The following is a 15,807-nucleotide window of genomic DNA, read 5'->3' as shown; positions in this document are numbered from 1 at the left end:
CCCCAAATAATGTTGTTACAGATTGCATATTACGGCTGCGGAGGACAAAGATAACAAATCGGATGAACAATATATATGGGAGCTATAGCTATATCTGAACCGATTTCGATCAAATTTAGCATACATATTTTGAGGTGCAATCTGATCGAACGTGCAAAATTCCATGCTATTTGGACTGATATTACACGTTTGGTGCACAATAAAAGGCAAATCGGACGAAGATATATATGGGAGCTATATCTAAATTTTGTCCGATTATCTCCAATTTCAATAGGGTTTGTCCTTGGGCCAAACAAATGTTGTTTCATCTCAATCGGATAATAAATGCGACCTGCATTTTGTTCACAAGAATACATGGACAGACGGACGGACGGACGGACGGACCCTACACCTTGTGGTGTAGGGTATAAAAAGGGAAAAATTTGCTTTTGTGGGTACATTGAAGCAATCCAAAATTTTCTTGGTAGGAGAATTGAATTCCCGGCGTTTGGGAAAGTTTTCGACTTTTGATCCTATTTAGGACCTATAGTAGAAATGTACGAGAAATAATTTAGTGGAATATTTTGACCTGATGCGATGCCGTTTAAAGGGAGTTATTAATGATACAGTGTGAGATGAAAAAATTGCAACCAACTTCAGACCGATGTTATAGCCCCCATATAACGGAATCCCCGATATTCGGTATTCTGATTATTTTAGCGACATTATTTACCGGAATTGTTTCAAATTTGGTATTTGAAGTTCGTAATAGACACTACAGCATAAAACAGAAAATGGGCCATGTAGATCCACTTCTTCGTATAGCCCCCATATAACGGAATCCCCGATATTCGGTATTCTGATGATTTTAGTGACATTATTTACCGGAATTATTTCAAATTTGGTATTTGAAGTTCGTAATAGACCCTACAGCATAAAACAGAAAATGGGCCATGTAGGTCCACTTCTTCGTATAGCCCCCATATAACGGTACCCCCCGATATTCAGTATTTTGATAATTTTAGCGAGATTATTTACCGGAATTGTTTCAAATTTGGTATTTGAAGTTCGTAATAGACACTACAGCATAAAACAGAAAATTGCCCATGCAGGTCCACTTCTTCGTATAGCTCCCATATAACGGTACCCCCCGATATTCGGTATTCTGATGATTTTAGTGACATTATTTACCGGAATTGTTTCAAATTTTGTATTTGAAGTTCGTAATAGACACTACAGCATAAAGCAGAAAATGGGCCATGTAGGTCCAATTCTTCGTATAGCTCCCATATAACGGTACCCCCCGATATTCGGTATTCTGATGATTTTAGTGACATTATTTACTGGAATTGTTTCAAATTTTGAATTTGATGTTCGTAAAGGATATTACAGCCTATGACAAAAAATTGTCTGTGCAGGTGCACGTTTTACAACTCCTATAGCTCCTCCCTATATTCGGAATTTTGATGATTTTAGCTACATTATAAACAGTTTTTTTCAAGTTTCGCATTGGAATATTGTAATAGCTTGTGACCAAAGTTACCTATGCCTATGGTCCACCGTCGTCGTACTGACCCTAATATACGGCTACATTCGGTATTTTTAAGATTTTAAAGGATTTTATTTTTTTCAAAAATTGCCAAATTTGTACCAAATGGTGGAGGGTATTCAAAGTTCGGCCCTGTCGAACTTACAGTTTTTTTAATTGTTTTTATTTTATTTTTGAACTTTTATTGTCCTCTTTTCAAAATAGTTTGTTTTTATTTTTCTATATATGCAGGTCTATGAAACGGAAACTCCCGATATTCAACATTTTGATGATTTTAGCGACATTTTCTCAAAGGAATTGTCTGCAAATCTACAGAAGGAGTTCCTTTTGAGTACTTTACCTCCAAGAAGAGTATTCTCTGTATAGGTCCACGATATCGTATAGCCCACATATAACGGTACACGGTACGGAGGAGTTCTCCTCTAAAATTATTATGAAAACCAAAAGCGTAAAAAAATTATGACACATCTTTTCATTGTTCAATGTAGAAAAAAATATTATTTTTACCAAAAAAAAAAAAAAAAAAATACGTTAGTTTTGAAACAATTTTATCGTAGATGGTTTAGGAACAGTACATAGTTGTGACAAAACTATATATTTTTGTTGCCATGTGAGAATTTTCGAAACACCCGGCCCTTTGAGGTAATCTTCGATTTTGATTTTAACAAAATCAATGTGGGAGAGAAGTTTTTGCAACAACTCTAATGATCGTTCCTGGCTTAGTAACACCATGGCTTCTTGTCCATATAAATTAGTTGTAGCAGCTTTTTGCAAACTTTCCCCGGTATCCACCAACTCTTGGGGTATTAAATCGTTGACTGTTAAATAGTTTTCTATGGCCTCAAATAATTTCAAATGATTTACCACATTTTGATTCTGTTTGGTATGCAGTTCAATGTACTTCAAAAAATGTTGTGGATTCAAATCGTTTAGACTTGACAGAAGAGGATAACAATTGATTGATAGTGTCTGTAAGAGAAAATATTCATAAGATAAATCATATTAAAGTAGACAAGAATACTTACAGTTTCAACATTTTTCTGTAGGTCGATGTTACGCAAATCTATAGCAACGGGAAAAATTTTCACCGCATTATTGCAATCACGTTGATTATCCTCTATGAAGCTTTTTAAATGTTCTACGCATAATTTTGAGATGGCCTTGAACATATATTTATCACACATCTTATACAAGCTGATCGTATCGCTGAGATCTAACTCGTTCACTTCTGTTTGAGAATCGCGCAGATTATACAAAATAAGACGTAAATTACGAAACGTTTTCGGATCATCGTCGGGTAGGGGAATTTCTGTACTTTTGGCTTCCAGAAAATGCCCACACAACATTGATTCGAAAACTTCAGAGTGTAAGATAAACATTAATTTGTGTCCGAATATTGTTTGGGCTTTTCCAAGATTTTCACCAACAATAAATTTACAGTCGACAGTGAAAGCGTTATTGATCATGGCTTCCAACTTAGGTGGCATTCTGTAAAGACATTTAAAACAAGATAAGACAAATAAATAAAAACGTAAGCAAAGAATAGAAGTCGGGCGAAAACGACTGTATGATACTCTAATTCACTATGCATACTGCTAAAAAAAAAAAAAACAACAAAAAACTTTGCTGAGTCCTTTTGGTTTTTGTACGATCGGAAATGGCTCCCCCTAATGAGTAAATGGAGTTCAATTTAATAAACAAATAAATGTATAGGAATCGCAAATTAATCATTGAGCCCGGTAAATGCGATTAATTTGTCTGTTATTTATTATCTTTTTTTTTTACCCAAATCAACCTATAGTAAAATCGGCCGGGCTGTACTTTGAATTATCTCCACCATTTGGGACGAATTTAAAATTTCAAAAAAAAAAAAAAAGAAATAAAATACATTTTAAATTCTGTTGAAATCTAAAAAATACCGAATATAGCCGTTATATTGGAGTCTATACGAGGACTTGGATCTGCATAGGCAACTTTTTCCATAGGCCATAACAATATCCAAATGCGAAACATGAAAAATACGGCGAATAATGTAGTTAAAATCATCAAAATATCGCATATAAGTAGAGGTACCGATGTAAGGGGGCTATACGAAGACCTGGACTTGCTTAGACAATTTTCTGTCATAGACTGTAGTAGTACCCATTAGGAACTTCAAATACGAAATATGAAACAATTCTAGCAAATAATGTCGCATAAATCATCAAAATATCGCATATAGTTAAAGTTACCTTTATATGGGGGCTATACGAAGGCCTGGACTTGCTTAGAAAATTTTCTGTCATTTGGAACTTCAAATATGAAACGATTCCGGTAAATAATGTCGCTAAAATCATCGAAATACCGAATATGAGGAGGTGCCGATCTGGACCTGCATATACAATTTCATGTCACAGGCTGGAGTACCCATTAGACATTTCAAATACGAAATTCTAAACAATTTCTCTGAATATTGTACCTAAAATCATCAAAATACCGAATATAAGGAGGTACTGATATATGGGGCCTATACCAAGACCTGGACCTGCATATACAATTTTCTGACATAGGCTGTAGTTCCCATTACGAATTCTAAATACAAAATTTGAAGCAACTCCGGTGAGTACCATCTTTAAAATCATCAAAATATGGAACGGGGGGTACCGTTGTATGTGGGCTATACGATATCGTGAACCTATATCGACAATTTCCTTCCAAGGGGTAAAGTGCTTAGAAAAACTTCTAGTGTGGATATTTAGACAATACCATTGTAAAATGTAGCTAAAATCATTAAAATACTGAATATAGGGAGGTGCTGTTTTATGGGAGATATACGATATCATGGACCTATATAGAGAATACTCTTCCAGGGGGTAAAGTACTCAGAAGGAATTCCATGTGTGGATTTTCTTTGAAAAATGTTTGAAGGTTTCGGCCACAATTTCAAATCCAATCATAATCTCTCCCTGCCAAATTTTGTGAATATTATTCGACTATTATGTATTTACCATATATAACGGCACTTCCAAATTTAATATATTTTGAGAATCTCTTCGTGCAAAATTCCATAAAGGTAAGTCCATTATTCTATATAAACCCTTTATAATGGTAAATTCTAATTTTAGGTATATTGAGGGTGACAGTCAGAGTTTTTTACAAAGTTCTTATTTGGTATTTTGTTTCTCAGAAATTGCCTATATAAAACCACCTACAACGTAGGTCTCTGCCATTCCGTTGTTTGTCATTCCGTTTGTAACACCTCGAAATATACTTTACAGACCCCACAAAGTATATATATTCTTGATCAGCATAAAATTCTATTTCGATTTAGCGATGTCCGTCCGTCTGTGGAAATCACTCTAGCTTCCGTCTTCGTATAACCCCCATATAACGGTACCTCCCGATATTCCATATTTTGATGACATTATTTACTGGAATTGTTTCAAATTTGGAATTTGAAGTTTGTAATAGATACTACAGCATAAGATAAACCAGTAAAGAAAGTCCTAAAGTCGGGCGGGGCCGAATTTATGATACCCTACACCACTTTGCTAATTTAGTTGAGCTCCACTTAATAATTAAAAGTTTTTATGGGAGAATTCAATCATACACGCTATGATTATAATTATAATTTAAAATTCAAAGGACTAAATATGCCGAAGCATTTGTATCTTTTAAATTCGGACTTGTATTGCCCATTTGGTGCGAAAATAATTTGAAATCGGATAAAAATATATATGGGAACTATATCCAAATCTGAACCGATCTCGATAAAATTTGGCAAAGATATTTCTGACCTGTATTCGATATATTTCCCTGAATATCGTTGTTACGGAGTGCATATTACGGCTGTGGGTAACAAATACAATAAATCGGATGAACAATATATATGGGAGCTATAGCTATATCTGAACCGATTTCGATAAAATTTGGCATATTTATTTTCAGGCCTAATTTGGTTGTATGTGCAAAATTCCATACTATTCGGGCTGATATTACACGTTTGGTGCACAATAAAAGGCAAATCGGACGAAGTTATATATGGGAGCTATATCTAATTTTTTACCGACTATCCCCAATTTCAATAGGGTTCGTCCTTAGGTCAAACAAATGTTGTTTGCAAAATTTCATCTCAATCGGATAATAAATACGACCTGCATTTTGTTCACAAGAATACATGGACAGACGGACTGACATGCATAAATCAACTCAGAAAGTGATTCTATGCACATCATCAAAAGGAACTATGGGTCTATCTCGTTTCCTTTTGCCTGTTACAAACAAATGCACAAAGACATAATACCCTGACCACCTTGTAATGTAGGGTATAAAAATGGGTCATGTAGGTCAACGTCTTCGTATAGCCCCCATATAACGGTACCTCCCGATATTGGGTATTTTGATGATTTTAGACACATTATTTATCGGAACTATTTCAAATTTGGTATTTGAAGTTCGTAATACATACCACAGCCTATGCCAGAGATTTGTCTGTGCAGGTCCACGTTTTCGTACAGCCCCCCATATTCGGTATTTTTTTACCGGAATTGTTTCAAATTTGGTATTTGAAGTTCGTAATACATACTAGAGCCTATGACAGAGATATGTCTGTGCAGGTCCACGTCTTCGTATAGCCCCCATATACCCCCAGGTACCTCCCTATATTCGGTATTTTGATGATTTTAGCTACATTATAAACTAATTTTCTTCTTCAAATTTCGTATTTGAATATTGTAATAGCTTATTACAAAAGTTGCCTATGCAGGTCCACGTCGTCGAATAGACCCTAATATACGGCTACATTCGGTATTCTTAAGACAAAGTTGCTAAATTTGTACTAAATGGTGGAGGGTATTCAAAGTTCGGCCCGGCCGGAACTTACAGCTTTTTTTAATTGTTTTTTTTTTTTTTGGATTTTCATAAAACAACATTTGAGTTAAGGCAGAAAAAACAGTTTATCCTTTAAAAAACCTTCTTAAATTTGTAGATAAAATTAAGGCTTCCTATCTGAAATAAACCTAATTAAAATATGAAAAAAAGAACGGCCGGGTCGAACTTTTGATACCCACCGTTTTTGACTAAAGAAAAAAATTTTCTATAAAAGTATCTGAATTAAACCGTGTTCACTTTAAACTACAAATACTGGTAAGACCGTTTGGGTAATGCTGTTAATCATTGAAAAAAAAAAAACATAAAAAAAACCATAAAAAACCATATGGGGGCCATACCCAAACGGAACCCTCTATAGACAATTTTATACTTCAAGGATTGAATGGAACTACAATTACCAATTTTTAGAGAAATTCGTGGAAAAATGTGTTGAAAATCATCAATATACCGATTATCGGGAGGTACCGTTATATGGAGGCTATGCAATAACGTGGACCTGTATGTACAATATTTCGCCACCGAAGCTAGAATCCATTATGACCTACAAATACCAACTTTTAGACAAAACCGTGGAAAAATGTGGCAAAATCATCAAAATACCGAATATCGGGAGGCACCGTTATATTGCGGCTATACCAAAACGTGGTCCCATATATATTGTTTCACCGCCGGGTTTAGAATCCATTATAACCTACAAATACCAGTTTTTCGACAAATCTATAAAAAAAAATGTGACAAAAATCATCAAAATACCTAATATCGGGTGGCGGCTATACCAAAACGTGGTCCTATGTACCGCATTTTTTTCATGGATTTTTCTAAAATTTGGTATTTGTAGGTCATAATGGGTTCTAGCTCCGGTGTCGGAACATTGTATGTATACGACCACATTTTTGTATAGACCCCATATAACTGTACCTTCCGGCATTTGGTTTTTGATGATTTTTGCCACATCTTTTCACAGATTCGTCTAAAGAAAATTGGTTCATAATGGGTTCTAGATCCGCCGGCAAACCTCCACGGTCCACGTTTTCCTATAGCGCACATATAACAATACCCACCGATACTCGGTATTTTGATAATGCTAGTCACTTTTACCCACGAAACTGTATCAAATTTGGTATTGAAGAAGATTTGGTAGATGACAATCCTTAAAAAGGACAACAATAACAAAGAAAACAGAGAAGTAGATGAAAGTACACTCACCTCAAAATCAGTTGACTATTTTCATCATTTTTAAATAAAACAAAAACGTAAAAAAAGGGCACGAGTTTTCTGTAGATTATGAATTATGACATTGCATACTAAAATACAGAATTAAAATTTTAGGACCTTCTCGATATCATTTTTTTAAAATCCATACACTTTACGAATATTGCGAATATGTGGTCATATTTTGAATTAATTTTTTTTAAATATTTTTGCCACACTGTTTTTAAAAACTTTTTAATCAAAAACACCGATAACTACCTGCATTCGATGTTTCGATTTAAAAACTATCACTTTTGATGAGAAAACAAGTAAAAATCTTATAAGTAAGTAGGCCGGGCCGAACTTGAAAGACCCTCCACCATTTAGAACGTATTTGACAATTTCAAAAAAAAAAAAAAGTAAAGTCCGTTATAAATTCTATTGAAATCTTAAAAATATATAAAAATCTAAAAAAAATAGCCATTTTATTAGGTTCTATACAACGACGTGGACATGAATAGGCTACTTTTCTAATAAGTCATTATAATAGTCAAATGCGAAACTTGAAAAAAAATCGGTGAATAATTTCGCTAAAATCATCAAAATACTGAATAGAGGCTCAATTATATGGGGGCTATATCATAACTTGGACCTGCACAGACAATTTTCTGTCATAGCCTGTAGTATCCAAAACGAACCTCAAATACAAAATTTGAAACAATTCCGGTGAATAATTTCACTAAAATTATCAAAATACCGAAAATTTTGACCCTTTGTGGGGGCAATACGAAGACGTTGACCTGCGCCGGCAATTTTCTATCTTAGGATGTAGTATCCATTTTGAACTTCTAATACCAAATTTAAAACATTTCCGGTGAATAATGTCGCTAAATTACCGAAAACAATGAGGTAGCATTATATGGTGCTATACCAAAACGTGGACCTGTATGGCCCATTTTCAATACAAAAAGTTCTGCAGACATAACATATTTTTCAATAAAATTTTATCAACATACTTAATTTCGTTCGGAAGCTAGAGTGATTTCCACAGACGGACAGACATCGCTAAATCAACATAAAATTTTATGCTGATCAAGAATATATATACTTTTCTAAAGTGTATATTTCGAGGTGGCACAAACGAAATGACGAACTTAATATTCCCAAGATATTGTGGTGGAGGGTATAACAAAAACTGAACAAAAAACCAAAACCAATTTTTTCCTTCTTCTTGCGAAAAAGTGAAATATTTCTCAAGCTTAGCACTGTGTAATTGGAAAACTAAAAAGCGTATGACTTTGAACTTTTCGGTACCGAAGTAGAATTATGTGTTATATAATATCTTAAATTTTACTTTTTTCAATTAATCTCCATTTTTTGTGACTTCACCTTGTACACATATGTATGTATGTATTCCTAATTCGCATAACAATTATCATTGAATAGATATTATTTCGATATTTAAGAACTTTTCTTGCACAAAATTGTAGTTTTACTCCGCACATTCTTACCTAATTTCTGCTGATGAATCCGCTTTTGTTACAGTTGTGGATGTTTTTTCGGCTTTTTTGTCCATTATTGTAATTTTGCCAATCTGCTTGCGAACTTGAGTTGCTACAGCTTTAAGAGAACTAAACGTGTTTACAAATACCTCGCTACTGATGTTTGATTGCTCTGTGTTGCTTTACCGATGTGTCTGATACGATTTATTGAAATATTCCGGGGAATCACCAAGTTTTAATCTTCTAGAGTGGCTGTCATAGACTAGTGAATATCGGTTACTAACAGATGTCGCAGCAACATTTGCTCCGAAGTAAAGGATTGACAAAAATATATTCGATGACAAGTGATTTCCTTACCTTTTTCTAACAGATGTCGCGAAGAGATGTTTCTTACCGTATATTATACCTCAGTGACATCTATTGAGTATATGTTATGAAATCAATACAGACAGCATGTGGTGAGAATATGAGCCATTCACCACAGCTGATGGTCTCATATTGCGAGCATAGTATTGCTAAGTGAGTCAGAATGGTGAAAAGTTTTGTTATTTCCATTAATCTCTAACTGGCTCGTTGGTCTAGGGGTATGATTTCCGCTTAGGGTGCGGGAGGTCCCGGGTTCAAATCCCGGACGAGCCCAATTGAAGTAATTCCACGTTATCGTTTTGCTACTTTTATATTTCATATATTTCCTAATACAAATTCCAGAAAATTATCATTATGTTTATTCTATCCTTCACCATAGTATGAAAGGTATATTAAGTTTGTCATTCCGTTTGTAACACCACGAAATATACATTTTAGACTCCACACACTATTTACATATACACTGGTGGCCAAAACTAAAGCAACTAAAATCGCAAAGACAATAAATGTCCTGTAAGTTTTACAAAAATAAACAAATTGTAATTATTTTTCCAGTTTTAAATGAGGGGTTTAATTCACTTTTAAGAAACTAAAAATAAAAATACAAAAATAATTTTGAACGAAAAATAATATTTGGAACACTAAAATGACCCAATTTATGCTTGGTCAAAACTAAAGCAACTTTTTGATTTTTTATTTTAAAATAATTAAATTTTGGCTAATAGTCGATAGCATCCATTATTTTTGATAGCAGCTGCACACCTACGAGGCATTGAATCTATAACACGCTCAATTTGATGCTTGAGTATGCTTTTCCAGGCACTCCGAATTATTTAGAAAATGTTGTGCTTATTTGTTTCCGAATTTCGCTTGATCTTCCTATCTACGATAATCCATAGGTTTTCTATGGAGTTTAGATCAGGTGATTGTGCCGGCCATGACAAAACATCGATTTTTGACTCCCGCAACAAATATTTGACATGTTTTGATGCAAGTTTGGGATCATTGTCATACTGAAACACCTAAATGAGCCGAATATTTTAATCATCGTAAGGGAACAACGTGATGTCCAACACATCTTTGTAAACAAACCGATCCATAACTTCCTTTATTTCATTCATAGTCCCAAGTCCATAGAAAGAAAAACAGCGCCACGCCATTTTTGACCCTCCCTCATGCTTCACTGTACCTTTGCAACACTGCGGCTTGAGTCCTTCATTTTTTGGTCTTCTCACCGTAAAATTTTTCACGTCTGAGCCTTTAATATTAAACGTAGACTCATCCCAGAAATAATGTTTTTTCCATTGAGCTTGATTCCACTTAATATTATCGTTTCCGAATGCCTTTTTGATTTTTTCAGACATAAATGGTTTTTTGATGTCTTACGGGCATGCAGACCAGCTGCCACTACTCGTCTACGCACTGATCTCGAGCTTATATCCAATGATTGCTCTCTCACCAATCCAGTTGAACTCTTAAATAGTTGTTTTTTATTTCTCTCACAATTTGTGGATCAGTACGAGCTGAAGTTTTTCACGGCCTTCATCCGTTATAGACTGTTACTACTGATCCAGTTTCAAAAAACCGACTTAGTATACAGAAATAATTATGAAATCACATAAATATTTATGAAATATTTCTCGGAAATCATTTTCTGTGATATGTTGTTTCGATAGTCACTGATAATTTGCTGTTTTATTCACGTACTGTATTTGCTTTTAGTCATTTTTAAAAATTTTTTGGGCAGTACTTAAAAAACGAAAAGAAAAACACATACTGTTGTAAAAAACTTCTCAAAAAGGATTTATGACAAGCGAAATTGTTGAAGGAAGCAAAAAGCGATAAATACCACAGTAAAAACAACTAAAATTGCAGCTGTTATATGAATGTACAACAGAGTTGCTTTTGTTTTGTCCAAGCCAAAATCGGGTTGATTGACTGTACCAAACATTATTTTTTATATAAAAATGAATTTTGGTTTTATGTTTTAGGTTTTTAAAAAGTGAATAAAGTACCTAATTTAAAACAAGAAAAACTTTCTCATTTTCTTAATTTTTGAAAAAGTTACAGGGCATTGATTCTCCTTGTAATTTCAGTTGCTTTAGTTTTGGCCACCAGTGTATATTCTTGGTCAGCATAAAATTCTATGTCGATTTAGCGATGTCCATCCGTCTGTGGAATTAAATCTAGCATCCGAACAAATTGAATTAGGATTATTAAATTTTACTCAAATGTTGGTCTGCAGAACTTTTGGTATTGAGAATGGGCTCTACGTTTTGGTAGAGCACCATATAATGGTACTTCCCTATTTTCGGTATTTCGGTGACTTCAGCGACATTATTCACCGGAAATGTTTAAAATTTGCTATTTAAAGTTCGTAATGGATACTACAGCCTAAGACAGAAAATTGTCTGTGCAGATCCATCTCTTCGTATAGCACCCATATAACGGGCCTCCCGATATTTGATACTTTGATGATTTTAGCGACACTATTTACCGAAAATGTTTCACATTTGGTATTAAAAGTTCGTAATGAATCCACGTTTTTGTATAGCCAACATCATCTCGATATTCGGTCTTTTGATGATTTTAACGGCGTTATACATGGGAATTATTTCAATTTCCGTATTTGAAGTTCGGAATCGGTACTACAGCCTCTGACGTCTTCGTATAGCCCCCATATAAGGGGTTTCATTTGAGAGGTATTTTCTATGGATTTATTTTTAAATTTTTTAACTTCCTTTAAAATGTTGGAGATTATTAAAAACTAGTAAAAAAGCAGTAAGTTCGGCCGGGCCGAACTTTGAATACCCTCCACCATTTGGAACGAATTAGAAAATTTTCAAAAAAATAAAATCCATTAAAAATTCTTTTAAAATCTTTAAAATATCTAATATAGGAAGGTGCCGATATATGGGGGATATGGATCTATAAAGACAAATCTATGTCTGCGTGTAAAGTACTCACAAGCAACTCCTTGTGTGGATAATTTCATTGAAAAAAGTGGCTCAAATTATATATAATCGAGGTATAAAGTACCCACAAGGAACTCCTTGTGTGGATTTTCAGACAATTCCGATGAAAAATGTGGGTAAAATCATAAAAATACCGAATATCGGGGGGTACCGTTATATGGGAGCTATACGTTATCGTTAACCTATATAGAGAATTCTCTGTCGGGGGGTAAAGTGCTCACAAAGAACCCCTTGTGTACAAAGAACCCCTTGGGACCATTCCGTTGAAAAATATGGCTAAAAAGATCAAAATACCGAATATCGGGGGTACCGGGCTATACGATATCGTGGACCTATATAGATAATTCTCTGCCGAGGTACAAAGTACCCACAAGGAACTCCTTGTGTGGATTTTCAGACAATTCCGTTGAAAAATGTGGGTAAAATAATCAAAATACCGAATATCGGGGGGTACCGTTATATGCCCATCTTCGAACTTGACCTGCCTGCAGACAAAAGAGAGATCTGTGCAAAATTTTAGCTTCCTATCTTAATTCGTTTAGACTGTAGCGTGATTACAACTGACGGACAGACGGACGGACAGGGCTAAATCGTCTTAGAATTTTACGCTGATCAAGAATGTATATACTTTGTTGGGTCTAAAATGATTATTTCGATGAGTTACAAACGGAATGACGAACTTAATATACCCTCCATACTTTTTTTGGTGGAGGGTATAAATATGCAATCAAATCTTTGTATAACTACACTTTGCGATATTTTTCGTAATAAAAAGTCCAGAAAATTTTCGCTATGTTTATTATTCTTAAGTATGATATCAAATTTGTTGAATAATTTCTCTTAAAGGTTTGGTGAGATTTCTAATATTTGTTAAAATGTTTTTTTTAACAAAAAAAAAATCCACCAAATTTCTGAATAACTACACTGTGGGTGTAAAAGTGGAGCTGAAAAGTAAAAAGACATTAATCTCGGCTGGGCCGAACTTGTAATACCCTCCGCCAGTGGGTAAAGAACAATTATGCAAAAGTATCTGGATTCAAATGTGTTCCACTTTAAACTACAAACTCCAGTAAAATCGGAAGGAGAATGGTTGGAGGCTATATAAACAATTTTGTAGTACAACGATTGTAATATATTGTGGGATTTAAATATCAACTTTTACATAATTTCGTGGGTAATAGTGACTAGGACCAATATGGACAATGTTCTGAAGCCGGATGTTGAACCCATTATTAAGTAAAAATACCAAACTTCACATAAGTCTATTAAAAAATGTGGCTTAAATCGTCAAAATGCCGTTATATGTGCGCTATAGGAAAAGGTATTCATAGGAAAATGAATATCTGGATATTCAATGTTCTGCTACCGGAACTAGAACCCATTACGAACAACAAATATATATTTTTAGAAAAATCCGCGAAAAAATATATCGAAAATTATCAAAATACCGAATATCGAGAGGTACCGATGTATTGGGGCTATACGAAATCGTGCACCTATATGTACAATGTTCCGTCACTAGAGCTAGAACCCATAACGAACTACAAATAATAATTTTTAGACAAACCGGTGAAAATATGTCTAAAAATATCAAAATACCTAATATCGGGAGGTACCGTTATATGGGTGCTATTCTAAAATTTGGAGCGAGATATCTCATTTTCAATACCAACCAGACTAGACACAAAGCAAACAACGGTGCCAAATTTTAAAGCTCTACGCCAAATAATGTGAGCTGTAACGTGATTTCAACAATAAATTAAATAAATAGTAAATTTGTCATTCCGTCTGTACAGCACCTCTAAATATTCGGCATAGACCTCGTAAAGTATATATATATATATATATATATACATTTATAAAATTCTATGTCGATTTTGCGTTGTCCGTCTGTGAGCATCACTCTAGCTTCCGAACGAAATTAAGTAGGTTGATCAAATTTTACTCAAATGTATATTATATCTGCAGGGCTTTTGGTATTGAAAATGGGCTACATAGGTCCACGTTTTGGTATAGCCTCCATGTAACGGCACCACCTCAATATTCGGTATTTCGATGATTTTAGCGACATTATTTACCGGAGTAGTTTCAAATTACGTATTTAGAGTTCGTAATCAAATTTCATATTTAAAGTTCGTAATGGGTGCTACAGCCTAAGACAGGAAATTATCTGTGTAGGTCTACTCCTCGTATAGCCCCCATATGACGGTCCCTCCCAATATTCGGTATTTTGATTATCTTAGCGTCATTATTCACCGGAGTAGTTTCAAATTACGTATTTAGAGTTCGTAATGGGAACTACAGTCTGTAACTGTAACACCGAAATTGTTAGAGATGTCGTATTTGAAGTTCGTAATGGATGCTCCAACCTGTGACAGAAAATTGTCTATGTAGGTCCAGGTCTTCGTATAGCTCCGATGTAACGGTACATCCCTATATACGGTATTTTGATGATTTTAGCTACCTTATTCACCGTGTATTTCATGACAAACAATGCCTATGTAGGTCCACGTCGTATAGACCCCAATATAACGACTATATTCGCTATTTTTAAATTTTAACAGAATTTTTAACGGATTTTATTTTTTGAAAATTTTCAAATTAGTTCCAAATTAAGGAGGGTATTCAAAGTACTTCCTGCTTTTTAACTTGTTATATTTGAAGTCATTTATCGACAATTATGTTTTGTAGGAGAATTTGGCGTAAACTCATATTGGGAACGTCATTAAGCCTAAAATATGTTTTGGGTTAGATTTAGACTTCTTCGGTGTATATGTGTTCAATCTCACGCAGATATGATGCGAAATCAGGAACAAAAATATGAATTTTTTGATTTTATAGGAATTTTTTTGCAAAGCCCATTGAATTTGAACTCGCGAACTTCATATCACTGCCTTTGGTTTTTTTATTCTATTAATATGCATTTATTTATTTTTTATTTTTATTTATTTATTTATTTATTTATTTTTTTTTTTGCTGTAAATACAAGTAAAATATAAGTCCATACGGATCAAAGGGCTGCAATGAGTATGATTGAGTAGGCTTGATCACACACAGTGGAAATACAATCAAACTCAATCAGTCGGTCAGATGCAACATGTTCATTCGAGTTACTCAAGCCAAACGAAAAAGTTGTGATCAAACATGTATTGATCGAAGTTTTGTGATCGCATGAGTTATTTGTTTACGAACTTATGTTGAATTGTTCATTACGGGTCGATCATCTATGATGAGTCTGATCGGTTTTATTTATCCTAGTTAAGTGAGTGATTTGATTTGATTTGATTAAAACACAAATGTTCGAATTTGAGCGAAATCATGATTGTAATTTTACTAAGGATTTCATAACTAAAAGATGTCCCCATTAAAGAAATTG

General features: G+C 34.2%; 1 protein-coding gene and 1 non-coding gene across 3 annotated transcripts; one reads left to right on the top strand and one right to left on the bottom strand.

The window, feature by feature from the left end:
* Positions 1-2,034: 2,034 nt before the first annotated feature.
* LOC101900701 (uncharacterized) lies at positions 2,035-9,268 on the bottom strand. Of its 2 annotated transcripts, none has more exons than XM_020039825.2 (3): positions 7,604-7,688; positions 2,554-3,016; positions 2,035-2,497 (listed from the first exon to the last, which is right to left on the bottom strand). In XM_020039825.2, the coding sequence occupies exons 2-3, from the start codon at positions 3,013-3,015 to the stop codon at positions 2,060-2,062; spliced, it is 900 nt and encodes a 299-aa protein (XP_019895384.1). In that variant the 5' UTR covers position 3,016; positions 7,604-7,688; the 3' UTR covers positions 2,035-2,059. The 2 variants fall into 2 exon arrangements, with proteins under 2 accessions (XP_019895384.1, XP_019895382.1); XM_020039823.2 differs by lacking the exon at positions 7,604-7,688 and adding an exon at positions 9,100-9,268 and having other exon boundaries at positions 2,038-2,497.
* A 389-nt stretch (positions 9,269-9,657) lies between these two features.
* TRNAP-AGG (transfer RNA proline (anticodon AGG)) lies at positions 9,658-9,729 on the top strand. Its single transcript has one exon. It is a non-coding gene; the product is annotated as a tRNA-Pro (tRNA).
* Positions 9,730-15,807: the final 6,078 nt, after the last annotated feature.

Source organism: Musca domestica, unplaced genomic scaffold (assembly GCF_030504385.1).
Source record: "Musca domestica strain aabys unplaced genomic scaffold, Musca_domestica.polishedcontigs.V.1.1 7, whole genome shotgun sequence".
NCBI lineage: Eukaryota > Metazoa > Arthropoda > Insecta > Diptera > Muscidae > Musca > Musca domestica.
Note: the sequence above shows the minus strand (reverse complement) of the source record. Positions and strands in the feature narration are given on the sequence as shown.

What these genes read in the sequence shown, in the direction of transcription:
- LOC101900701 (XM_020039823.2), bottom strand. Translation starts at nt 9,164, where the DNA reads ATGGACAAAAAAGCCGAAAAAACATCCACAACTGTAACAAAAGCGGAT. An exon ending in GATTCATCAGCAGAAATTAG is followed by an intron (nt 3,017 to 9,099) that starts GTAAGAATGTGC and finishes ATGTCTTTACAG; the next exon opens with AATGCCACCTAAGTTGGAAG. An exon ending in TACAGAAAAATGTTGAAACT is followed by an intron (nt 2,498 to 2,553) that starts GTAAGTATTCTT and finishes TTTCTCTTACAG; the next exon opens with ACACTATCAATCAATTGTTA.